The sequence below is a fragment of the Bombus pascuorum genome, unplaced genomic scaffold, assembly GCF_905332965.1.
Source record: "Bombus pascuorum unplaced genomic scaffold, iyBomPasc1.1, whole genome shotgun sequence".
NCBI lineage: Eukaryota > Metazoa > Arthropoda > Insecta > Hymenoptera > Apidae > Bombus > Bombus pascuorum.
The window spans coordinates 178,353-205,909 of NW_026869750.1; the positions used below are offsets into that span (position 1 = coordinate 178,353).

The window sequence follows — 27,557 nt, forward strand, 5'->3', positions numbered from 1 at the left end:
TATTCTGTTATTCTTAAAGAACAAAGCCAAGTCACTTTATCATACAGTTAACTAGATATATATATTATACAGTTCAGATTCTGTTATTATTATCTTATAGAAAATAACTACAGAAATATAATATAATGAGCTGGAGGATCCAGCAGATCATTTCTTTTATCATTATGTTCTACAAGATAAGTTTACATATATGTATGCACTTCCTTTCTTCATCATTTTTATCAACTCCTTTCTGTTGTTCTACATATTTATCAATAATAAGGTTAGTAATAGCATTTTCGTTAATCTTTGCGTTTAGTTATATGAATAGATATATATATGCACATACAGTTGAAGCCATTGTGGCACTGAATTTATAAAATTGATAAATACTCTACTTGAAATATCTTCCCATTCTTCTAAAAGAACTATCTTTAAAGCATTTTTTAATTTAGACCGAATGCAAGATCACAATCCAAAATATAATGCTAATATGCAAACATGGATTTTGTATATGTCCAGAAATACTTAAAAATACAGAAAATATATGAGATCACTTGAAATGCAAAATATGTAGTTACCAAGAAATGATTTAAAGATATCACTTTTACAAAAATATTTCAAGCAGATTATTTATTAATTTGATAAATTCAATGACACAATGGTTTCAAGCCATGATAAAATCAAAAGGGATCCCAATAAGCATTGAAATAATTAAAGCTAGTGATTTCTACTTCTATATGTAAGTCTTATTAGTTTTTTTCATTAAACTATAACTGTATAAATACTTATTACGCATTAATATTTTCACAGAGGAAGGAGATATCCTATCTTCTTTTTATGAATATTATTCTGCAATCTTGTGAGAATATGCACCTATTTTCTATTTGTTAAAATTTTGTTAATAAACGATGTTTTACAATATTTTTTGTTGAAATTAATTACTATGTTTAACGAAATTGATTAATAATTTTTTGTAGACAGTAACACGGTTAAAAATTATGTGATTTAACTTACAAAAACAATATCTATTTGAAATTTGTTAAATATAGTTGTTTATCATATTACTATTACCTACTACTATATACATGTAATGTAATTTTTGTTGGTTGTCTTACCTATGTAAGCAACGTATGTAAGCTTGTAACAAATCTGAAATTACAAATTACTTTCAATTAAATTCTTGAGAAGTAGTTTGGCTAATTTAAGCAGACGATTTTAATATTAGTAATATGTAATTTTAATATATATTTCAATCATATTTTTGAAATTAATTGTTTCTAAACATTATATAAATGTACACATGTAATAATGATGAAATATTATTAAGTTTATTCTTACACATAGTAAATACACAAAGTTAAAGTTTAATGAAATACAAGTTTAAAATAATACCTTTTTTAAATTTGCCTTTTTGAAGATGTATATGTATTTATTTATATACATGTATGCATAAGTAAATATATATCTATTTAAATAATACCACAAGATGATCGTGATCGTGACAACGTCCACATTAACAGCCGGTTTTAAAGTCTAGAGTCGCGTTAGTACACATAGGTTATGACAGGTCACGGTCGTGTATACAACCGTGGAATAGGTAGTACACGTTAGAATATAACCTATAAAAGGTGTATAACACGTGAGTAAAATCAAAAACAAAATGAGTTTATTTGTGATAAACAGGTATGTTAAAATGTCAAAAAATATAATACATATGTGTTAAAAAACTTAATCACTGAATAATAAATTTAGTCAATTAAACTATATAAATAAATATTCAACTACTATATTAATCGTACTCGAGTTTTTAGTTCTTCCCATAGAATATTATTAATATACATATTCTATTTGTTAATAGATATGAGGGTGAAAAAGAAGAAACGAAAAATGAAAGGAATCATTTGTCTGAATTATTAAAAAGAATAGAAGAACGTAAAGTAGAAAGAGCTATTAAAACTAATCATCAAATACAGGGAAGTAGTTCTCAAAATGCACAAGAATTGAATCATAAAAAGAAAAAGAAAAAAGCAGAAACCCTTAATAAATGTTCAATAGAAAATATTAATTTGAATGAAAATAGTATATCGAGTGACATTAAAAGAAAGGCGGAAGTACATGTTTCAGAACATAGAAAGAATAAAAAGAGGAAATATAGCGAAGGAGGTTCTAATGAAACAATTAAAACTGCAGATAAAACATTGCAAAGTGAAAATACAGATAATCAGGATAATGAAATACTTGATAAATCATCAGACCCAAATGCAACACAAGAAAAAATATCAGGGCATAATAGCGATTTCATAATTTTGGGTGCAAAAAATAAGCGAAGGAAGCGTGAAGTTAAGAGAATTCTACCAGAATGGTTGGCTAATCCAGAAGTCATATCTATTGATTTAAATAGTGGTCCAACCTTGGAAGACATGAATTCAATTCTAGATTATAAGCTTATTGAAGCTTTAAGAGCTAATGGGATTAAGAAATTATTTCCTATACAAGCTAGTATGGTATCTTGGATATTGAGGTGTAATAAAGACAGGCAACAAAAATGGTGGTTAAGGGATACATGTGTATCTGCTCCTACGGGCAGTGGTACGAATGTACAAGTTATTTATAGCAAACTGAAAAATTTACATTCTAGTTTTGATACTTTATTTATTAACAAAACACAATGTTAAATTCTAATTATAATTATTTTCTATTCCGAAAAGAAATAATTTAAGAAATTATTTTCTCTTTAGGTAAAACTCTAGCGTATGTTTTACCAATTGTCCAGGCACTACAATTTCGTCTTGAACCAAAGGTGCGCTGTTTAGTTGTTGCACCCACACAAGAATTAGCTATGCAAGTATACAAAGTGATGCTTGCATATACTTCGCATACAAATTTGAAAGTTGGTTTACTCTCTGGAGCATCAGCATTTCACGAAGAACAAAGAACTATTCGAAAAGAGAGTATGTGTTTACAAATTTTAAGAAGAAGGTTTTATTTATATTATTTATAAAATACAAAATATCCTCTATAATTGTTATATTTCAGATGATAGAGGGGAATATATCTCTCTAGTAGATATAGTGGTTGCCACGCCTGGACGGTTAAAAGACCACATATTAAAAACTTCGGGATTTTCATTGGATGATATGAGATTCCTTGTAATTGATGAAGCAGATACAGCTGCTGACTGGTTGGAGTATATCCCCGAGCCTCATTATCATACTCCACGATTAACACTTTCCAACTTACGTTCTAGGTTAGTTTTTAGTTACAATTTAGTTACAATTATCATTTACCAAGATGATATGTATTAATATAAAGTTGTATTATCTGATATTAAATTTATAGTAATGCATTCATTTTTAAATAGTAAAATTCCAGCACAAAAATTACTATTCAGTGCAACATTATCGCAAGATCCAGAAAAACTTAATCGGCTTGGACTCTTTCACCCAATACTATTTACGTCTGTTTTGGTGACAGGCAAGGACGATTATGTAAATTTAGATACAGAAATGGTTAATTTTATAGGGCGTTATACATGCCCAGAAGAATTAAAAGAAGAAGCAATAGAATGCGAAGCTGAACATAAACCAGTAGCTTTATATCAGTTAATAATCAAAAATATCACTTTCAAAGTTTTAGTATTTACAAATTCTGGAGGAACTGCTCATAGATTAACTATTTTACTCCAATCACTTTTATCTAAAAAGAATATAGTGGTTGAAGAACTTTCTGCACAACTTGTATCAAAAGAACGTGAGGATATACTTACGAAATTTACAAGCGGGAAAATTCAAATGTACGTTTTGTTTATAATTTCGTTGAAAATTATGACGAATATTTTCTAAAAATTGTGATATAATTTTATTATACTTTCAGACTTGTATGTTCAGATGCATTAGCAAGAGGTGTAGATATTCAAAATGTACAGTTAGTCATAAGTTATGATCTTCCAAAACATATCAACGGTTATATCCACAGAGCAGGAAGAACAGGACGTGCAGGTAAATCCGGTACTGCTGTATCTATTCTGACACCCAAACAGGTTAAAATATTTAAGCATATGTTAAGTAAAGCACATAAAACAATACCACGTGTTGAAAAAATCGAAGTAAGTGGTATTCTAAATGAAATCGATTATTCGATTCATATTGATAAATTAAAACATGCTCTTGAAATAGAGAAACAAAATAAGTTATTACGTGTAAAAGCTGTTAAACGAAGTTATCCAGTAACTGCAAAATAAAAGACATTACTTTCTGTACAAATGTTGTTAAATAAAAATTAATTTAACTGAAAATTTTTACCTATAACTGAAAAAATTCATTGTCTAATAAATGAAAACCTTTTTCGAACCTATAGAATCCACTGAGTGATCCTATTCCAAACACGAGTCCGAATACAGAGTTGCTCTAATATCTCTAGTTTTGAATAACAAGAATTTTTATAAAAACACGTGATTTGGTTGATGGCCAATATTTAAAAGTGCGCAAGACACTAGCTGAACGATTTAGCTTTAAATAGAAATAATATTTCTGATATCGATATAAAAAATTGTTAAATGTTATAGTTCCAAGTGATTGTAAATTATCATCGAAGCTTAAAAGGAATCCATGTGCGCAATTTCTATGTATTATTTTTTTGAAAAGTTCTTTATCTAAGACGAATTTTTTATACTGTATTCAATTCTATAGACATTTCTGGAAAAAGAACCGCCCAGAAAAGATGTTAGAATTGTTTTTAATTCGTACAGGTCGAAAAAAAGAATATGCTGAGAGAGTATGTATGATATTTCGTCGCCATGTTACTATTGCTCGTCCGTTTCGTATTATCGCGTTTGGAGCTACTTTCTTCGGAAAAATCTCACTCGCTCATTTTCCGCTCGAAAACGTAGTGATAACTTTTCTTACGCTGGGTTATTGCAAATTCTTGACCCCAAGCACAGATACGGGGAACATTATACTATACATATATAGATTGTTAAAAATCACTTACATATAACTACGGCACTGAGAAATTAAAGTTGGCGACTGATTGATATGGTGGCAAAACATTATATACAAGTATGCTTACTCGTATGTACATATATACGTACATGACCGGCGGATATTTTTCTGATCTGCCTAAATTAATAACTTTCTTTCTTTTGTAGAAATGTTTACAGAATCTGAAAATGTGTAACGAATTTGTGCCAAATGAAGAAGTTTTCGTACAACTGCAGACATAATTTAAAACGTAATAATTCCTCATATGGGGTATTTCTATATACCAATCTATCCAGGCTAAACTAAATTGGTTCTATCATTCAAGACTGAATTGAATCTTTTAGCGTTATTACTTTTCATCTAACACAGTTAATTTGGTCGAAACAATATGATTTTACGAGAAGTCGTATTCGATAATTGAAGATGATAGAAGTTGTTACGTAGCGAGTCAAGATTTATGCCAAACAATATTATTAATTAAATACTGAACAATGAGTATACGCAAATAGGGTACAAGACAACTCATAAAGTAACATCGATAATAACATTTTATTGTCTGAAGTTAATATTATCGTACACTCGTATGCTCGTACGCTCGTAATGCTCGTTCTCTATCGTAATTTGTCCTATTGATAGTTGTCACGTTATTCAATTGTATATTAATTACCATTTTTAATTATCATTATTATTGTTGCATCGATAAAGGCAAGTTAGTCATATTTTTAATTTATAAAAGATAAATGACCATTTATTGATTAACGACACAGACATATAGTACACTGCTGGAAAGAAATCTAGCGGGACGGCACAAGATCAAGGGAGATTGCTCTCTATCTCACCTTCGCGCGTTGTTATATTGTTTTGTTTGCATATGCGACTCAGCCAACACGCATGCTTATCTTCAAGCTTGTGTCCAGCCTGTCAGAAATAACCCGAATAATCGGACCTGCATTCCCGCCGCCAGACTTCTTTCTATTTAGCAGCGTATATGTTATTATTATTGCTGTGTATAACTTTATAACCTCAGACCATCGGTTACATTTTATATACAATGAAAACGAACAGATTAGTAACTGAAATCTATAAAAAAATGCACAAAAAGTGTGTGTGTGTGAGGGAGCAAAAATGTTTTTTGTAAATTGTGTACAATTGCTTTCAAATTTATGTAGTTTAACAATTTCATGAAATTGTCTAACTTGTTCGCTTTGCGTTTATATGTATGTACGTATCTGTCATCTGTTATACGGAGATAGTCACAGCGTACAATGATATTTTTAATAATACATGTTTATAGATTGGATATAATTTTTACATGTAGTTGTATTTATAGAATATTTAAAGCTATTGGAACATATCTTACAATTTTTAACAAAACATATAGTAATTTATGCCGCACTATCTGCAAAACATTTATGCAATTACTTATTGTACTATTATATGTTAACAAAACGCGTTATTTCGATATGTCTGATATAAATTAAAATTTGAATTAAAGTATTTAGACAAATGCAATAGTTTGTTTCTTTTACGCAGTAATTCACAACTTAAAGATATAAAATACATATATTTTGTACGTAAGGCAAATAATCTTTTTTCGCTAATTTGTTAGAGATTTATATGATTTACAAAATAATTAGGCAATTTTTGGTCAGTAGTTACAATTGATCGTCAAGATTGTTGAGTATATTTTAATTTAATTGGAATATCTTAAAGTGAATTAAAAAAAAAAACATGTACAGATTACTTTTACATTCAGCTCTTCGGAATTTACAATATGTGAAACAGTTTATATCGATCGGTATAATTCAGCGAAGGCGTTTATTTGACCAAAAATTATCAAAAGTCGTAAAATGTAAAGAATTATTTAACTACATAACTAATTTAATAAAGAAAGTCAGAAGATTCGTATCAGGTCTGTGAAAGCTTTAAGCAATTAAGAGAAATCATTAATGTTCGAATGTTCGTTGTGAGAGATGCAATGAACGAGTACACATTAACTTACTTGTAATACTACATGTGATAAATATCTAACAAGTGTCTAAACATCCTTTTTTAATCTTAATATGTTACATTCTCTATGAGACCATTTATTAATATTTTATATAAAACGAGGTCTCATTTAATATTATTATTGTATAATCTATTATATTCATACTCTAATCATCTTTTCAGTTTCAAATTTCGTCAACAATGTCATATTTGCTTTCATGTTATGTACATTACATGTTACATATTGTTATATGTGCTTTTATAACTATATGTACATACACAAAACATGGTCCTATATGATTCATATGTATCGTTGCCGTGTACATGTATGTATATTATACTTAACGTCGATAAATTCACCACACTTATATGATACCATTATGATAAGAGGATATTTGACGCACACTTCCTTGCATATATACCTATCTATATAGGGAATGCACCAAGCAATTTACCTTGCCCTTAAAAACCCACAGGGAAAATCATTTTTTAAATTTATCAATACTCTATGATATAATATTGGAATGTCCCATGAATATGTTGCCTCATTTAAACGGTTCAAGATGGAAAAAACATCGCAAGGCAAAATTAAATGTTGTATAGAGCAATAACGTTCTCAGATAGGACACCTGATATCTTTATATATTGTATTGTCGTAGAAAAGAAAGAATTGAATAACAGGTTAACAGATTTAGTGAGATCTCTTTTTATAAACGGGAATGAGGAGTATCTAGTTTACTTTTAATTGTGGCTTGAATACTACTTAGTGTTTATAATGTAAATTAGGTAAAGCATTAACTTTTCAAATGTTATATCTGAATATTTAACCCAAACAAGCAGATAACGGACCTTTGATAACCTCTCTAAGTCAAAAGGTAGGCAACTTTAAACATCTCAATTTACTATACAAAGTTTGTTTAAATTTTTTCAGAGACCTTTTATCCACCGAAAGACGTGTCGGACATAGATGACTTCTGTTCATGGTAATCGCAAAAACGTTTACACGGTAAGAGTTAATATATATGCGGAATATTCAAGAAAATCTATTTAAGTTTAAGAAGCATATGTTTTTGATTGTAAGAAAAAGTGCTACCGCTTTTCCGATGTTTTGTTGCAATACAAAAGAGAGTATCACAAACATACAGTCAGTCACAAAAGTCTGTTTACAACTCTTAAATATGAAAGTTGTTGTTGTTATTATTATTATAGTAAAGACACTAACTTTACCAATTATATTAAAATGTAACACAATCCATTCACTCTAAATAAAGATATAAAATACTATGTTACGAAAATTACATATTCCTGTTATATTTATATGAATCATAGAAACACTAAACTTAATATTATTAATATTAATAGCTTTCAGACCCTCCTACCAAAGCATGTTGGTATCCTTTTGGTGAAAAAGTTCTCAAAAAATGAAATGTTTCGTAATTTTTCATACAATTTTGCCCCAAATTTTTTGTGAACTAAATATTTCAATTATTTTAATTTTTTTAGAAATACGTCAATAATAATCGTACATATTAAATATATAGACATAAATAATTTTATGATAAAATGCATTTTTGGTTCCAGTCAATTTGTCGATGTGTGACGAGACTCTTTTAATTACTTTGTTGTGACGTGTATATCTGTAACGAGAGAGGTGATAAAAACAGGCGGTTAGACCGCAATGACCTTGACAAAAATAAAACACCGTCTCAGTCTACAGTGTGATTTAATCTGCCTTACCCAGTAGAGAATCTGTAAAGCGTTGGTATTTGTTTAGTATTTTTTAGGATATTATGTTATGTATATATGTATACTTTCACGGCTGCCCTTAATCTTTGTCCAAGATTATGTTTGCCAAACTGATCCATATGTTGATAATAATTTTTGAGCCAATAGATCCCAAAGTCGAAACCATTGTATCTTGCCTCTGTTCATCGAGCACTATCAGAAAATTCCAAAAGAGTTTTAAAGGGATGGTATCGGGGAACAAAGATTAACCTAGGTTAAGGTACATAGCTAAGAAAGGTTTCCTCAAAGTCTCTGAGATGTCACACATAGACAGATTCGCCTTAATTTCTTTGCCAAGTCAGATATGCAAAATTTTGTAGGTGTATGTGAACTTTTGTGACTGATTGTAGATATTATTAAATTGTTTCGTTCTTTTTAGTGTAATTAATAAGCCATGTAAGAAAGGAATTTTATACGTGCACTTTTATGCATATAACCAATGCTACATAATACATATAAATATTCTACATATAAATATTCTATTTTACGTGTTGCATTTTAATTTTGAATATTTCTAAAGTTGTGGCGATCGACTTTGCGGTAACTGTAAAAAATTCTCCGAAAGTTAACTTCAAATTTTTAAATAAAAACCTACATTTTTCATTACGTACTAGTGTCGCTAATATCGAAATGTTTTCAAAATTATTTGCATTTTATGCATCAACCATTTTCGGGATGTGAATTTTCGAAATCATGTCGCTAGCAATCAACGCTAGCTAATTAATAAAGTAACCCAAAGTGTACCTATATGTACATGTATACACCATGTATATGTGTGCGTGTGCGTGTTACAGTATTATTTCGCTGTTCCAAATCTTAAACCAATCAATATTTAAATATTAACAAATATCGAGGACGTTAACATCAAACAATTTTGTATAACATACTTCAACAATTCTACGTGTTCAGTACGAGGCTGGTTGCACCAAACTAACTGTTGTTAGTAACGTTTTTGCGGTGCACAAATTAATTTGAAGATAAAGATGCAATCTAATTGCTCGTTTAGTTTTTGCCAATTTACCAAAAGTGCCTCCTTATCACGCTGAGTACAGCAGGTGTAACGATATTTCCTCGCCTACTGATATTCAACTAGAATGCAAGAACAAAAAACGGGTTACGCTAAAGTGACAAGAGGAAGGATTAACATAAAAGGAATAAAGATTCGCATAAACGGAATTCTACCGCCTATAGGAGAGTTAGTCAAACATGGATTGTTGACGATTTCTATTTATTTTATGGCGGGGAAAATATTCGAGTTATCCAGGAAATACTTGAAACTTCTGGTGACAAAGTTTAGGAATGGAGTCGAGTAACAAATTCAAGTTCATAATGTTAAGTGAAAATCGCAAAATTATCAAGAAGATCAACTTTTATATCAACGAGCGTCTAATTAATAAATAAATAAAGTGAGATAAATAAAGAAATGAAAAGCAAATAAATGAAAACGTCTGCATAGAAAGATCTAATTTTTTAAAGATACTCGCCGTCAATAATTGGAGAGCTGCTGGCGTAACATTATTAAACTATAAACCAGCCATTGAAACTAACATTAAGTGCAGTATCTAAATTACTAAATTCTAGCCACTAAATTGTACACGGGCTTCTGCACAGCAATGGGAATATTTTCAACCAATCCCTGAGCAAGTCTTCAAACAGAAGGTAAATTATTAACCCTAGAAATTCGAAAAATGAAACTAGCATTCAATATTATATATTCAATGTTACATTATAATATAACAAACAATGTTCTCCAATTGTAGATAGGATAGAAGACTTTCTTAAGGAACTGAAAATAAATTTCTCAAGTATAAAAGAAAGTTCGCTCAACCCATTTTCTTAAATAATCGATTTAACCAGTCGCTTGGTTGAAGATTACTTGATTTCTACATACACATACAGTAGCGGACAAAAGTTTAAGACGAAATGGAAGAAATAAATAATTGATTTACTTTCCATAAAAAATATAAATACGGTGTTCTACTTTTGGTATTAACTAATTGTACATTTGTTTGTACACTTAGAAAAAAAATTTCATTTTGATATTTTGCTCAATAGCTAAGTTATAAAAAAGGAACGAAATCTGTATAATATTTCGTCGGTCAAAAGTTTAAGACTATACAAAAAATATTAATTTTTGGTTAAAAAATATACACAATTTTTGTTTAAATTCAATATTTTGTTCAATATCCGTTATTTCTTATCCCTTCGGTACATCTTCTTGGCATAGAATCTATTAATTTTTTATATTAATCTACCGTAATATTATTCCAGGCTGTTTCAATCGTAGAGTAAAGTTCATTCAAATTTTTCGGTTTATAACCTTGTACTGTCTTTTTTATGATGCTTCACAAATTCTCGATTGGGTTAATGTCTGGTGATTGCGACGGCCACGGCAGCACGGTGATATTTTCTTCTTGAAAAAACTGTTTCACAACCCGAGCCGTGTGCTTCGGATCATTATCATTTTGAAAAATAAAATCATCACTCATATTGTTGCGTGCAAAAGGTAACATTGTGTTCTTGAGTATGTCCTTGTATTGAAAACGGTCCATAATTCCATTGATACGACATATCGGACCAGGGCCGCTTCGAGAAAAACACGCCCACACCATAACGTTGCCACCACCATGTTTAAGAGTTTTTAAAACGCACTGTGTTTTCAAACTTTCGCCAATTCGACGTCTAACGTACCGTATCCCGTCAGAACAGACGCGATTGAATTTCGATTCGTCAGAAAACAATACCTTTTGCCAATCTTCACTTGTCCAATGCTTATGAGCTTTAGCAAATGCAAGTCGTCTTTTTCGATTCCTAGAACTCAGCAGTGGTTTCTTTTGGGGTTTTCGTCCTCTTAAGTTAAAGTCTTCTAATCTTCTCCTAACAGTTCTAGCACTAATTTGTGTATCGTTTTCATAGTTTATCTCCGCAGCAATATTATTTGCACTACGAAAACGATCCTTTTCGCTCAATCGATGAATCCGGCGATCCATTTTCGGTGTTGTTTTCCGTGGTCTTCCGTTTTTCGGTTGATCGCAATACATGCCTGTCTTTAAACATTTATACCAAGCTTGTTTACAAGCTGTTTCTGACCTGTTCACTATATTTGCTATTTCGGTGAAGGTTTTACTTTGCTTTCGCAGCCTTACGATTTGTTCCCTTTCGTTTTCAAGTAAATTCTTTGATTTACCCATAGTCTGTTCCTACCTAAATGAATTTTAAGCAATAAAAGGTACACTAAACAATGATTTTGACATTCCAGAATCAAAATGTTCAAAAACTGTACTCGTACTCACGTTTTACACAGATCGTCTTAAACTAATGTCCACTGTTTCCAAGTGCTAGGCGGTAACTAACTGTTGTAACTCCTACATTGTTTGTATTTAACAACTGACTGTCTGAGGTTACGAAGGTCAAACATACAGCTACGTTATTCCAAAGAGACAAACCGGATAGAAGAACAATATGCGTATAAGATGTTTGTAATCCGGTTTACAAATCATCGTCTTAAACTTTTGTCCGCTACTGTATGCACATTTTTATCAAAGTAGAGAGAGGTAATGCAATTGAAGGTACAGTAACAACAGATAACACAAGCAAAGTTTAATATCAATGAAAACGTGCAATACATATTTTAATTGCATTAGAAGATATAGAGATCGACCATAAAATCGTTATATAGTGTAATTGATATGAGTGATTTAACTATACTTGACGAAATCTGCAACCCTTGTAGTCCTTGCTAAGCAACCTACGATTTGAACTGTATAAACAGAGTAGTACAATATAGCGTCATACGAGGGGAATTCAGAGTGTAATTTACTTTTAAAACTTAACGTACAACAATAGAATTGGCATGTGGTAATCCTTAGCAAGTAATGGGAAGGTGATAGTTGATCTTACAAATCTGGAAACTCCAATCAACGAGGCACGGAAGATTCTTACAACAGAGATGTTAGACAAGTAAAGCCAAAATTGGGTGACCAATAATGGTACTAAACACTTTCAATGGTGAGAAGAATTCAAATCATCCTAATGAGATTAAGATAGAGTATATACCAAACTCACCTACCAACACCTGATTACAAGAACGGAAGAACCCATCTGCAGTAGTTGCAAAGCAAAATTAACTGTTAGAATGTCCCGTAACTAGAAACTCGAGAGAAGAGATTAGTTTACCGTTAATTATTAAAGATTGTCCGAATGACAATAAAATCAATTTTTAGAAGAAATAAAAGTAGTACATGATATAAATAAAAATAAAAATGGAGAAATAAACCATGACAAGAAAATTACAATGTAAATACTATTATTTGAAAAACTTTGTACAATCAGTCTGCTCAGTTCTTTATCTGTAACGCAATTTTTAAGTAAAATTTCATCAATGTAAATAATAGCGATTGCTAGTGGCAGTAAGTTTGTGCAACAATAAATAAATAAAAAAAACCTGTTTTTTAGATGTAAGTAATAATCTTTAACGCTATATCAATCTGAAAGTTTATACATATTTTAAAAGTGGTTCGTGTAAATACAGTTACTCACAAAAGAACACGTCCGCAAAGAACACGTAGAGAATATATAGAGAATATATATATCTGTTACGCAATTTTTTTCCCGCCTAAATTTGCTCTAAGCGGCAGGCATTGACCCAGGAAAATCCGGCTGTTTTCCAATTTTGTATTACAACTCGATATAACATTAATATATTTTTTATCAAATGATAGCCATAATTTAACGGAGTAATTTTTCTCTGAAAACTTCTTCTCTATCTCACATAGTTCGCGAGTTATAACGCAAAATCGGAGAATAGCCGTATTTTCAGGGCTCAATCTTAAATCTTTTTCTACCCGAATTTAGGTAGCAAAAAAATTTGCATAACATATTATACTTATGTATCTCAAAGATGGTACGATAATAATATTTGATTATTACCTCTTTTTGGTAGGAAGAAATAGTTTATGTATTTTCAAACTGCAGGAAGCCACACGATATTTACATCACCGCCTCCTATACAAAGCAACAAATGCAGACAAAGTGCTGCGTGCGAATATTAATATTAATTCAAGTAAAAGTAAATGAGTAAGTAGTATTTTGAAAATGTTTTGATATCAGCTATAATATTAGCTAATGACATATAATGAAAAAGCTGGCTTTTCATTTAAAAATCTCAAATTAATCTTCACTAAGGATTTCAGTTATTCCAAAGTGGAAGTTAAATAAATCCCAATATCTATCCTTTCAGTATATTCAGTATACACGTACGAGGATATTACCGTACAGACTACAATTCTCGCCTGAAACGTTTTTCTGCCTTAGGCAAATATCTGAAAAAACAAGGAAGATAGAAGAAAATGTTTCAAAATGTATGCGATACTAAAAAGTATACTCGTGGTTTTGAAATCTTGAGAGATGTGACCTTGAGAAACATATTTTGTTGCTAAACGAAACAGAAACTATTCTGTGAATTTTTTCCACAATCAAAGATATTATTCAGATAAATTAATTGGTATAGCTTGTATGTCACTCGACATCGTTTAATTTTGCCTTCGAATATGTATTTTCCAACTTTAATTATTTTAAACATGCGAAGAATTTGTTTCAGTTGCAAATAACAACTTGTATATTACTTTCAGAATTTACTGATTACTCTGTTATAATTATCAAGTATTATACGGTAAAGATGCATTACAATTCAGTATCAGAAATAATATTTTTTTATTTTCAGCGACAGTGTAAATGAAAGAGGAACAAATTTGACGTACATATATATTTTTAATATATGTAGAAAATAATAGAGAAAAATAGATTTATTTTTATTTCGTAAAACATATTAAAATATTTAGTGTTGAAATTGTTCAACATCCTTAATGTGTAAAATGTTAACTGTATTTATACTAATTTTGGTAATTATATAGAAAAGGGCACACCTCACCGATTTCAATGAGCTCGAAATATGTTGCCAAGGTCAATATTCTGAACACTTTCTTTTATATTGTACATGTAACCGCCGCTCGGCCTTTGTTCCCAAGATACAGGTAAAAGTATTTCTAAAGTTGCGTTAGTATTGGATTAAGTTTGGGCTATGTATACATGGCCTTAGTTTGTGAGATTTTCGAAAATTCCTTTATGCTCGTCTGGTCGGAATTAAATTTACCTATTTCATATTCTTATTTATATTAAAACTGATTATCATCAATGAATTAGCTTTAGATTGGACTACATATAAAAATGCGACCACTGTGAAGTTAAATTTAAGCATTTATAAATATCTTTTTATGAATATTTTGAAAATTCAAATTATATAATAATAATAAAATATCCTGGAAACGAAAGCTGAGCGGCGGTTACGTGTGTAAAAAAAGTTATTCAGAATGACGATATTGACAATGTATTTCATGCTGATTGAAATCGGTGAGGTATGCTCTCTCCTACGGATATAATTAACCTACTTTTACATTTTTCAGTGGGTCCGAAAAGATTGATACAGAAAAAGCAAATGATATCGTACAGAACTGGAAATGTGGAAGATTATTATACTGATAACAGATGATAAATGATCAAACAATAAAAGATTATTGTTTTATATATAACGTTTATATTATGTCCCAGAAGGTTTTTAAGTTTTAGTTTCAATCATATGAAACTTCACTATACTATACTTATTGTCGTGCATTTCATTTCGCAAACTGCTACGTATTATAATTTCCTTTAACTAATAAACTTTTTTTACTAAACGACCGAAATAAATTTATAATTAAGTCTATATACGTATATCTACAAATCAGTTTTTAAGAATAAAACACCTAATCCTCTCCAGTAAATTTTCAACAAAAGGACAAGTTAAAATAATAGTGATCGACCTTTATCTAATCAAAGTTTTAATAATTGTTTAAAATTTCTTCTTTAAAGATTAATGTTACAAGCGGCATTAAAGAATATCGTCTTTTAACGTATCATTAAATCTTCGAAATGGTGAGTAGCATGTAACGTTCAATGATGCTTTCGCTATATAAATATAAGCATAAGATGCATAACGCACGACTAATATCGGATGGATTAAAAGTGAAAATTTAAAAAGTAAATTAACACGTATGATATCTGTATTCGTATCTATACGTGTAATTACAATATACTGGAAAGGATTATTTGTTTTAAAATGAAGAACATCTTACGAGATGACACCGTAGATAACGTATAAAAAGTATAACATAGATCTGAGATATTTTCATTCAAAGAGTTATTTTATACGCAATTTGGTACATATATTATACATTATGCAACTAAGTTTGAAACCACTCGTGCTTATTTTCACTGATATAGTTTTATATGTAAATTTCGTTTAATTAATTTACCAAGGTTTATGAAAAATAGGTACGATGAGAAAGAAATTAGAGGAAGTGAATATTGTATTTGATTCCTTTGTTAAAAAAGAAAGGCAAAAATGAACAATATAAGCTTCGATGATCTTTTCGGGATAGTATTTCTGATGAAAAATATTTTCTACGTTTAAACTTGTTAAATTGCACATATTGCTCTTAATGTACATAAATAATTTTCATAATAGGTGCATATTATTTGTGGTTTAAAGATAATCTTATATAACTTTTAAAATAGTTGCATAGTGTATGTTTACAATATTTTCTAAGAACTTAAAAACGTTTGTTGTTTTAAGAATATTAGAGAACATTATTGATAAGATGAAATTATAGGTATAAGTAAAATCGTAGTACCAATTCCTTTAATTATTATTACCGTACAAGATACAGTAATAATCAACTCGATGATTATACTTAATATCGTTATTTTTATTAGTATTATTATTTACTAAGATCTATTTAAACTTGTATTTGCATTTTAGTAACAATATGCATAACTCGCAAAATGTATGTAAACCAAAATGCAGATAAAAGCGTAGGAGATGCAAAAGTAAATCAGTGGTTTCAATTTCAATCTATGCCACTTGAAACATGGTGTTATAAAGTAACCTATGTATAAGTTTTGTAACAATATTATTGCAATATACGGTATGTTAAGTACATACATAAATAAAAAATTACTCAAATACTTCATTCAAGCGTAAGACGTGTTAGTTAAATTATAGCAGAATGACACGTTTATGTAATCTAAAGAAAGAATTCTGTAATACGAATTTCACATGTCTTTTATTTACCAATTACAGATTTAGAATTGCGCTGTACGATTTGCCATTCTCATTGTTATCAGTATAATGGTTTTCTTATGTAAGATTTATATAGCAGAACTATGCAATATTACAATTATTTAAATTGCTCCATGAGTTATAATTACAAAGTAATTCAATTACATTGTATTCCATTACATTGCAATTCGTAATTCAGATCTCTAATTCAATTAAATTACAACGCAATTCATAGTTGTAATTGAAGTATAATTACACAAAATAATTGAATAATGTGACTGAAAAATATAAACATAAAATTGAGTCACGTACGAACGGAAAACGGAAGATAAATCGTATACATAAATTATGTAAATATTTATCTTATTTCTTCAGACTTTTCAGCTGTAATTCAGTTACATTGTAATTCAATTACACTCATGATTACAGTAATTAGCGGTTGAATTAATTGAAAAGATTGCATTATGTAACATAATTAAATTACAGTGTTGTTTATGTAGCACGATTATCATGTATAGATAGTAATTTGGATATCACATAGCCATGTATCCTTAAAAATATAATTTTTATTTAGAGTTTTTGTATCTAATTAATGTTAAATATTATGCTTTGTCATATTTATTTTGTTTCGAAATCAAATATAATGAGAGCTGTATGACAAGGTTTTCTCTTAATAAAAATTAATTAATCAATCAACTAAAAATAATAAATTAATAAATAATTGAAAATAAATTATAGTATTTTCATATAGAAATAGATATATTGTACAAATAAAACTAGATGTTTTATGCGACTGTTAAAAAGTATATGCACTCTACTTACAGGATTGATCGTAGATATCAAAACAGTGAAGAAGTTTCATGTGCAAAAATATCGATTGAGGCTTCTTTTTCGATATATAAAAAATTTAAGTTTATGTTATGTTGTAGAAATGCTTGTACTCGTTCAATCCATGCACCTATACAATCTTTATACATTCGGACAAACGGGAAGCAATGTTGACGCGAAGTATTCCGATGTTAACTGGCAAGCAGAACAAACGAAAAATTTCAGACACACACAATACTTGCCACTTACGCACGCGACATCTCGTTTCATTTTACGCAGATACGGTCGATTATACCGAAAATTTAATACAGTGCGTCACACGTAAAGATATGTATATTGTTACAAAAAAAAACATGTGTATATTGTTATAAAAAAGAGACTTACGGATTTGCAAATTACACCACATGTGCGATATATATAGCAGCAATGTGGAATCAAAGTGTTTTCTCTTTTGGTAATTACGAAGAAAAAGGGGTACCAATTCCAATTTTATTTAATTTCGGACAAGTTGTCAGTCCTGAATAACACGCACTTTGTCCGCGGCGTGGGACGATCATCGTTCAAAAGTTATGACGAAAAGGAAATGAAACTTGTTAGATTCCATTTACTTCAATAGAAGTGGTCAGAGATGAAATTGCATATACGTTTGCGTGGGATTGCGATACTAATAACGGTAAAGTATGGGTGATAATAATAGAGATTAGATTAGGTTAGATTAGATTTCATGGATAGCTGGGGAGCCAAGGCCCGCAGACCCAAAAGACCTAATCTAACTTTTGAACCACGATCGTGTCACGCCTCGGACAAACTGCATATCATCCAGAAGCTTTCCCTCTACAAAAAAAATCTCATGGTCAAGATCAACGGAGTTGAGGTTACCTTTCTTTTTCAATTATATTAATATTTGGCGTTCGGCGTGAAATATAGCTATGCTATGAATTTATCATTTACCTATTTCGCCTTTGGCGAGGTCATCTTACATACATGTGATCGATGTATGGATATTGAATTTTGGGTGTTTGATAAGCCTTGGAACGAGAAGTATCGATATGAGTGAAATACACAAGAAGATTCGTTAGTTGATTCACTGTACAGCACAACTATTCTTATAGTGTAATCCGAGATGGTTCGAATGTAGCCATTTCGAATTATTTTCATGCGAAATACTTCTTGTCTCGTTGATGATCATAATATGCTAATCACAGTGTGTGCAGTTTGTACGTGCATTTTTTCATGTGCATGAGAATTATTTACTCATTTACGAGAATTATTTATATGCAAAAAAGAAAGAATACATTTACCCTTCCTATTCGAACGTCCTTTGAGGCGGTGTTTGATTAGTCGCTGTGGGTTTCAGTGAATGGCCAGATTGTCCGATACTTTACAAATTGCTAAATGTCATAGAGTTGTCGCACCTTGCATGTACGATACACGCGCGTCGTGTGGATTTTGAATATTCTTCGTTACGAGCCCTGCTTACCGAGTAATGTCGTGATACGGCACTGAACGTTCCTTGCTGTCTACTCGAATCTGTACACCAGCGTAAGGTAAGATTGCACGAGAACTGGCATTTTTGACATAGCATTAAAAATAAAGTAAGCTTCATTTGATATTTACGCATATGAAAATTTTTCATTGTTTTGATATCTAGCGATTCCATAAGTACACACACCTACGCACATTGCACTCCTTATCGTTAAACTTGTGTTAAAATATCTTTGGTACGTAATAGATAGATATTCCTGTATTTTATTTGCAATTAGTGCTCGTGGTTCGTAACTCAAAACGAATTTTTAGATGAATTTAATAATTAATTTACAGCAATTGAGAGCTTTTAACTTAATTATATAAAGCGATGAAAATAATGCAAAATATTTTTGGAAGTTATATTAATTGAATTTTTAAATTAAGAATTTTTAATTTGGAAAGCATTATGTATTGAAATAAATATCGGATAATTCCCATGGAGTTGTTTACTTTTGCATCTCTTTGTTTCAACACGAAGCTCGAGATACTAGTCACGTTGCAAAATCATTATAACTTTTTACATTTAGGCAGATACTTTAAAAATTATAATTATACATACATCTTTGAATATATGATACGCGTTCTATATTGCATTAGATCATAATAGAATTTATACGTTGTACAAACTACGATAAAGACCACGTATCTTATGTTCAAATAATAAAAATATAAAAATTTGTTACGTAGTAAGAATATTTTTCAAAAGTCTTCATATAAAGTCGAGATGTTATGTGCAATGTTTTTGTTCAACTTCTATACATGATAGTAGTAGAGCAAACTGTAATAAAATTTTTCATTCTGTGTAATAAGTAACAACGGAAGATTCAAGACGAACGAGGTTCGTGGTACATGTACATGTAGTTTCTTTCTTATAAGCGCGAATGTACTTTTTAATTTAGCGCAAAGTAATTATTAGTATAATATAGAAAAATAATGTATTTAAAAAATTTTTTAAAAGACACAAACATAAAGCGTAGACACATCGAGTACGTTAAAGCTGGTTGTTTCATGTTTCGAACGTTCTTAGTTTGTATATCAATAATGTTTATTTTGATATGAAGACTTTGTTAACGATTATGTGAAATTCGTGTATAATATAATATAATATAATTTGTTGATCTACACGCAGTTGAAGTCTAGCAGATGTGTAAATTGAAATTCATGAACACTACTCATATATTTACAGTACATTGTTCAGAGAAACGCTTTCATGTTGGTCGCGCCACAATAACTATATCTCGTTAGATCTAAATATACATATATGTATATATTCGTCTTTGTTACGTCGAACGCAAGGAAGACCTATATTTTTTTCGTCTCCATAAGAATTTAATTTCCATTGACTGTCCTCTTCTAAAGATCAATTTCATTGTAAACGTTGATGAGTAATCAGTTTTACAAAGCAATTGTCAGTACCATTTAATTAACTTTTCCTGAAACGATCGGGAACATCTGCAAGCTTGTTAAATTAACATATCGAAATACGTCTTGCTTCCTGCATTGGTACATTCTCAAACTAACAAAGTTTCAATACGTTAATACGATTTAAATAATACAGTTTATAAATTTGTTACCTTGTATTAATGGCTGTTAGAAGAATATTTCAAAGTGTATCGATGAATTTTTCATTTATTTTTGTTCAAATACTTGTAGTTGTCCTAACATAATTTGTCATAGCAATGTGAGATTTATTAAATATCTGTAATTATTCGCGCTATCTGTAACATTAATTATATTACAATGTTATTTATTTGTGATATTCACTGCAGTTATCAGTAAAAGCCAGTGATAAACATGAAACTATGTTAAAATTGATTTACACAATTAACCCACTTTAGACTAATTAAATTCAGTTTACCTTGTTCAACTCGATTCATATGATCTTTACATAGTTCCAGTTTTCGAGCTTCACCAACATATCCCATACATAAAATTAAGAAGAAAATGTTACGTAGGCATAGGCTCTTAAATGGTTTAAGAAAGCTATAACAAAACTACGAAATTGCCAAGGGCTGCTTTCTTGTACCAGGTTATTAAGAATCGTCTTAATGCATCTGCGGAAAATAGAATCTATCGCAGTACCGATTGTTTCTTCGTTTCCTTTAATTGCAACAAATACGTCACGAATCCTTTGCATTAACACCTGACGCGTATTAACTTGTACTTAATAAACTTTTTGTTCACAATGAGCACATGTAAACATCCATTGGCGTGATTTATGGTGATCTGGGAGGCCGAGGAATTGTTATTTAACTGGTTGACCTAATTAAGTTGACCTTAGCAAGTAAACACTTTGTGCAACCGTGTTGAACAGATATCGGCAATGTGTTCTTATGCTGTGTCGATGAAACACCAGTCCATTATCGTTTCGTATTTTTGTTGTAACCTTTTGAGGAAGTCTGCTTACATAACATTTTCGTCTTAATTTTACTTATACAATATGCTGGTAAAATTTTTCGGAACAAAACTAGAACGATATAACTATTACATAATACTAAACATATTTACTCTTGTAGAATAATTTCAGTAAAATAAGAGGATCATAATATAAGAGTAATAAAAAGAAAATCTTATGGTATATTATGAAGTACTTGTTACTACATATTAAAGGGTAGGGATAATTATTTAGAAGTCTGTATGAAAGACACATTAAAGTTGCTCAATAAGGATCCAATTTATCGTAAAGAAAATTGAACTAGTATTGTTGTAAATATCGTTTGCATTAGCAACAAATTATTATCTGCGAGACAAAATATAGCAAATATTAAGATTATATCTCGATATTACGGTTCTTCTTTTGTGGGTGTGATTTCAAGAAATACGAAAAGCAATAAATATTAAAAAAAAAAATTTCATATTAAATAGATTCGTTGTGAAGATACTATTTATTGAACAGAATGTGCAAATGGTTAAAAGCTGGAAAAGAATTATTATAGCAGAAAAGGAGTATATTTATAACATCCTTGTAATTATTGCACACGTACTTTGTAACTTGTTCCATTATATGTTTACGTACTATATATATATTCATTATTTATTACATAACTTTCCGTATGTTTTATGCGTTAGAAATGTTTATCAGTATTCCAGATTAAGATACAGCACGAATAATTTACAGTTATTTTTTTATTAATGATTGTTATTTTTCGGACCGTTAAGAAGAAAATTTTTAAAATTTCAATACAGAATTCTAGTTGATTGTTTCAATTTTTGTGCCTTTTACTATAAAATTGTCATATTAAAAATATTAGTTTTCCTTTAGAATCAATAATAAAGTTTGTCATAGAACTTACTCATTTAGTTCTTATGTTTCTTTTGCTATAATGCTTGGATAAACATAAATTGTACTATCGTTCGAAATCGGATTATTGTTGTCACGTGACATGAATAAAATTTTATACTTATTATATAAATTGTTTTCTCTCCGTCACATGTACCAATCGTAAAAAGCAATACCACATTTTTTATTTTAATACAAGCACATTTTCATAGTCTCGTGCTACAAAGAACGAATCAAATATATTTATTATTCTCTATAGTATTCCCGAATCGTTTCAAATCTTATCTGCATGAATTTCGTTGTTAAACTTTTTCTTCGTAAGAATGTATATTTTAAGGAACAAATATCATAGTTAGAATGAATAACGGAAAGAATAGCGTGATCGGTACTAAGTGATGCCTGCAATTGGCTGTGTTTATATTCACCCAAGGTGGGGGTAGCGATGGTGATATCAATGGCCTTTCTGTTCTGTGGCCTTCCTGAAGTGTGCTACCACCCATGATTTGCGTAGTACTGAAATCGTCGTCGTTTCCAGAGGAATCGAAATCGTCGAAGCTGCCCATATGGATTCTTCTACCGTTGCTGTTGCTGTTCTTCTTTCTCCCTTTTAGTATAGGTTTCTTTCTCGATGGTTTCTGATCGGTGATTTTCACAAAAGGACTGGGAGTTGTTTTCGCGACAAGATGTAGTTCTAGACCAAAAGAACAATTAATTACATATATGACGGTTAGATCTGTTGTATAAATGTGTATGTCTAGAGCATTTACATATTACATATATATTCGTTAACCGCATTTAACACGTTCACGCCGGCGTGCACCACCTCGAATCACATTCGAATGTTCCATCGGACGGTGCATAGCACCAAAAATGTAGTTCGTTTAGTAACTAGATAAAAATTGCCATATGGTTGATAATTTAAATAATGGAAATTTAACGTATATCAATTGCAAGAAAGTAGGATTTATTTTATTTCATCTTAATATTATAAATATTAAATACAAATAGCAGCGCCGGCGTGAACGTGTTAAATTAATATGGTTTCAAAGATATCATTTTACTTTATGGCATACTTCCATAAATAGGTATCTATAGCGTTTGATTTCCGCAGTCGAAATTTACGACCTAATCTTTTTGCGCGTAGAAATAAAAAATCGAGAACTCTCGGGTCAGAGATCACTTCAGGCCAGATGAGTTGCTACACGCTTCTGGGCGCTTGAATAGTAATAGTCCGCGACATAGTGACTTTGTAGCGTGTAAGAGAACTAACTGCTTGAAAATCATTTAACCTAATCCTGCCCCTAACAGGCAAGTCCCCTGCTTATATTAAACACACATAGAGAAAGTCCGCGACATTAGCATCCTAACGATATCCTGGTCAGTTTCGATAGACAGTCTCTCTTTGACGGGATTTTGGGTGATCCTCAAACAGGATCTTTTGGAATCAGAACTAGACCATATGAGAACCGCGATAATCTCTAACGACTTCAACCTTACTAGAAATAACTATTTCTCCAATGTCATCAATAGTCCTTTCAAACACAAGAATACATGATACGTCGCGCGAGATGGTCCGCGCGACGTCCTTCTCGGTCTGGCCGCCAAGGCCTACCCCTCGTTACAATTTTTTTAGCTTAACTTCTATTCACATAAGTATTTTCGGTTTATGGGCGGTCCTTTGAACGGTCCTTGGGTTTGTTGCACGCTATTGCTAATTACGGAGAAAGCAGATGTGCCCCGCGAAATAGCTGGTTTTTCCTAGGAACAAGAACACCCATGAGCCACATCTGCAGGAGACTTTCTCCTCGTATTTTGTTTATTAACATTGGCTATAACCAATGGGCATCGCGGATCGTTACCCTCACTTTTCTACCGAAAGGTGTGAACGAATCCGCGTTCTTAGTTCAAAAAGGGTACACCCACATCGAGCTTTCCTCCTAAATAGTACGAGATGGGTCTGTCACTGCTCTTACACTCCTCGGACAGTCAAGACTACTGCTCTTACACTCCTCAGACAATCAAGACTACTGCTTGCGCGTCAAGCCAACGACGAGCGGCTGATTATTTAGATGGGATAGAGCTGCTAGAAAGCGAAGATGGCAGTGAGTTGATCGAATCTGAAGATAATCACGGGTTGATGACACGCGGGCCTCGCACGATAGGAGTTTCCCCGAGGCATGTCTCAGGCATGAAACTCATGACACGAATGAGGCAGAACCTCAGTATCCGTTCTACCTTCGAAGTGAAATGGCGTTATAGATAAGAAGTACCAACAGATTAGTTAAAACTATAAAAGGAATTATTGTTACATATTGTAATGTAAATTCCATAAATAATAAATAACAATTATGGAATGTTTCCTACACATCATATATTATGTTTATGATAATGTTTTTTATTATATGTTCAACTGTAAGCTCTTTTTTTTATCAATCTATTTTTTTCGAATTATATCCAATCATTTTTCATTGCATTGGATATTTTCATTTTCAACTTATAAAGTTTTTTCAGAATATGCGTTTTAATTGAGAAAATCATATTCCTAATCTAAAATATAAAATGTTGTACAATGTTCTATCATATTAGTATTGTTAATAAATTTTGCATATATTTTACCCAGTTTTGTATATATTTTGCATAAACTTTGCATATTTTAACGTAAATGTTACACGAACATCCACCTTCTAGTTACGAAACTCTACTACCATAATTGTATCGATCGTTTGAAAGAAATCTGAAAATATAAAAAGGAATTACAAGTGCAATATGTTTCGTAGAAACCACAAAAGTATTTAAACGATCGATCATCCTTTATATTAACAAACCCCAATATTTAGTGGCATATAACTACATTTAACACTTACAGGGTGCGCCGTTAGAATTCGGACAGAATTCAATTTGTAGTTCCCACCATATTAGAATTCAGATGTTTGTGCTGATTGACTCTGAAGTTAGTTAAATATGTCAATAAGTCTTCTATAACCTCAAAATGACAGAACTCGTTAAGCAAAACCCGGAATACGATAGAAGAGCGGCGATTATAGAAAGTCTTCGCGCCGGGAGAACGCCGGTCGAAATTATAAAATTCTTTAGCTACCCAAGATCGACGGTATACGACATTGCTAAGAGATACGCAGCCTCAGAGTGGTTCGAGAAGGGTTCTCCTTCTCCGGCGAGAAAAGTTCAGGTTAGGGAAAAATCAACAAGGACGCCAGAAATTATTCAAAGGGCCCAAGACATGATTTTGGAAGATCCGGGAACTTCTGACAGGTCCTGAAGACAGTAATAAAGCCGTGGATGGAAATTACGGCTTCTGGAAGGCCGTATTTATTTCAACAAGATGGCGCACCTGCTCACACAAGTCATCTTGTTCAAAATTGGCTCTCTGACAATGTGGACATGTTTTGGTCGAAAGATTTCTGGCCTCCTAACAGTCCCGACCTAAACCCATTGGACTATTACGTGTGGGGCGTTATCGAGAGACAAACTAATAAATGCAGGCACCCCAACGTCAACTCCCTACGAGCTGCTATCGAGTCAGAATTCGCGACAATTAAACGCGACCAGTTGAAGTCAGCGTGCTCGCGCTTTAGAGCAAGAATAGAGCAGGTCATAGAGGCAGAGGGTGGTTACATAGAATAAAAGTTCTCAGCAAGGACCCTTTAAATGAGATATAACAACATTTTCATGTGTTTTTGTGTATTGACTTAAATAAACAACTTTCTGCACAAAACTTCTTTTGTCCGGATTCTAACGGCGCACCCTGTATATGCTTAAGATGCTTATTCGTTCTGTATGCTAATTGTTTACTAAATATATGTTCGCAATAAATATTTTCTACTCTCTATGTACATATGTACGTCGGAATAGTTTGAAATTTTACCAATACAATTACGACAATTATGTCTCGTTACAGAGCCAATGAAATTTTTTAATATCTTATATGACACTTACAATATGGACATGAAAGTTTGTGTATACATATAGAAAGATCAATATTACAACTAATATTCATATTGTTATTATGAATAGAAGTAAGATGGAATTTGTAGAGAAATCTTTTTTTTTTATTTTTATTTTTATTTTGTTTTTTTTTTACAATTTGTCCTGATGGACATTTGGTAAAGTGTTATATCTTATTGGTGAAAAAAAAAATAAAATAAAAATAAATATAGCATGTGGGTGGCTACCCCCAGCGGGGTGCCAGCTTCGTTTTTTCCAAGTTTTATCTTTTATGTGAGAAATCTTTGTGAAAAAATTCGTATAGGCTGCTTGCAAACTAATATGCACAAACAGTTACGAGAAAGTGAATGCAAATGTACGATAGCGTTGCATAACGCCTACAGAGTTCGATGAAACCAAACGTGAAAATTTTTCTAGATAATTTTATGATAGACTTTCGTATACACGAGACAGTTTCTGAACCAGGACAATAAATTAAAAGTTGATGGCTTTTTTTAGTTGGCATATGGTTAACAATGATATTTGATATTTGAATAACACTTTTCAGATTTTCTGTATTCATTGCTACTGAAGACAAGTATTCCTTGTTCCTCATAAATCCGAGAAGTTTATTAATAATAAGTAAATGAACGTTCGGACGATTAATATTATTGTCAATATTATATATACGTCAATATATAAGTTTCTCGACATTGTATTGACAATATACAATATGTGTGTGCGTGTGTGTGTTATTTATTGATTCATCGTCTAGAGATTAATTTAAATATTGAACGGCTGAACGCTCTTTAACGGTTTAGGAACAGACAAAGAAAAGAAAGAGGTTTCGTTTGTATAATTGTATGTATAATTGCTCAAATCCCCCCCCCAAATATGCTAGTTAATTAAATCTCTAAAGAGGCAAGAATCAATGTTCACGATCAATTGACCATCGAATCGTGGAATTGTCACATTCACTGACTTATAGTATAATATTTGTAATCCTATGGATCCTAGAGATTTGTTCAATTGACCGATTAAAACTTATACCAATCCTGTAGATTAAATATCACTTTCAGTATAGTCTTTT

At 31.1% G+C, this 27,557-nt stretch overlaps 2 protein-coding genes across 4 annotated transcripts in view; one reads left to right on the plus strand and one right to left on the minus strand.

Moving 5' to 3' along the window:
* Positions 1 to 1,321: 1,321 nt before the first annotated feature.
* LOC132915885 (ATP-dependent RNA helicase DDX51-like) lies at positions 1,322 to 4,276 on the plus strand. Its single transcript, XM_060975650.1, has 6 exons — positions 1,322 to 1,665; positions 1,841 to 2,571; positions 2,721 to 2,933; positions 3,019 to 3,229; positions 3,344 to 3,775; positions 3,856 to 4,276. The coding sequence occupies exons 1-6, from the start codon at positions 1,643 to 1,645 to the stop codon at positions 4,220 to 4,222; spliced, it is 1,977 nt and encodes a 658-aa protein (XP_060831633.1). The 5' UTR covers positions 1,322 to 1,642; the 3' UTR covers positions 4,223 to 4,276.
* An 8,748-nt stretch (positions 4,277 to 13,024) lies between these two features.
* The window catches only part of LOC132915889 (lachesin-like), a 55,870-nt gene continuing 41,337 nt past the window's right edge, over positions 13,025 to 27,557 (minus strand). For all 3 annotated transcript variants that reach the window (XM_060975654.1, XM_060975656.1, XM_060975657.1), the window contains one exon: positions 13,025 to 23,216. In XM_060975654.1, the coding sequence (XP_060831637.1) occupies positions 22,858 to 23,216 (359 nt within the window). In that variant the 3' untranslated portion in view covers positions 13,025 to 22,857. The remainder of the gene's footprint in view (positions 23,217 to 27,557) is intronic.

Excerpts from the sequence above, each read along its gene's own strand:
- LOC132915885 (XM_060975650.1), top strand. The coding sequence starts at position 1,643 with ATGAGTTTATTTGTGATAAACAG. Across the intron at positions 2,572-2,720 it reads ATCTGCTCCTACGGGCAGTG|GTAAAACTCTAGCGTATGTT; the intron begins GTACGAATGTAC and ends TTTTCTCTTTAG. Across the intron at positions 3,230-3,343 it reads CTTTCCAACTTACGTTCTAG|TAAAATTCCAGCACAAAAAT; the intron begins GTTAGTTTTTAG and ends ATTTTTAAATAG.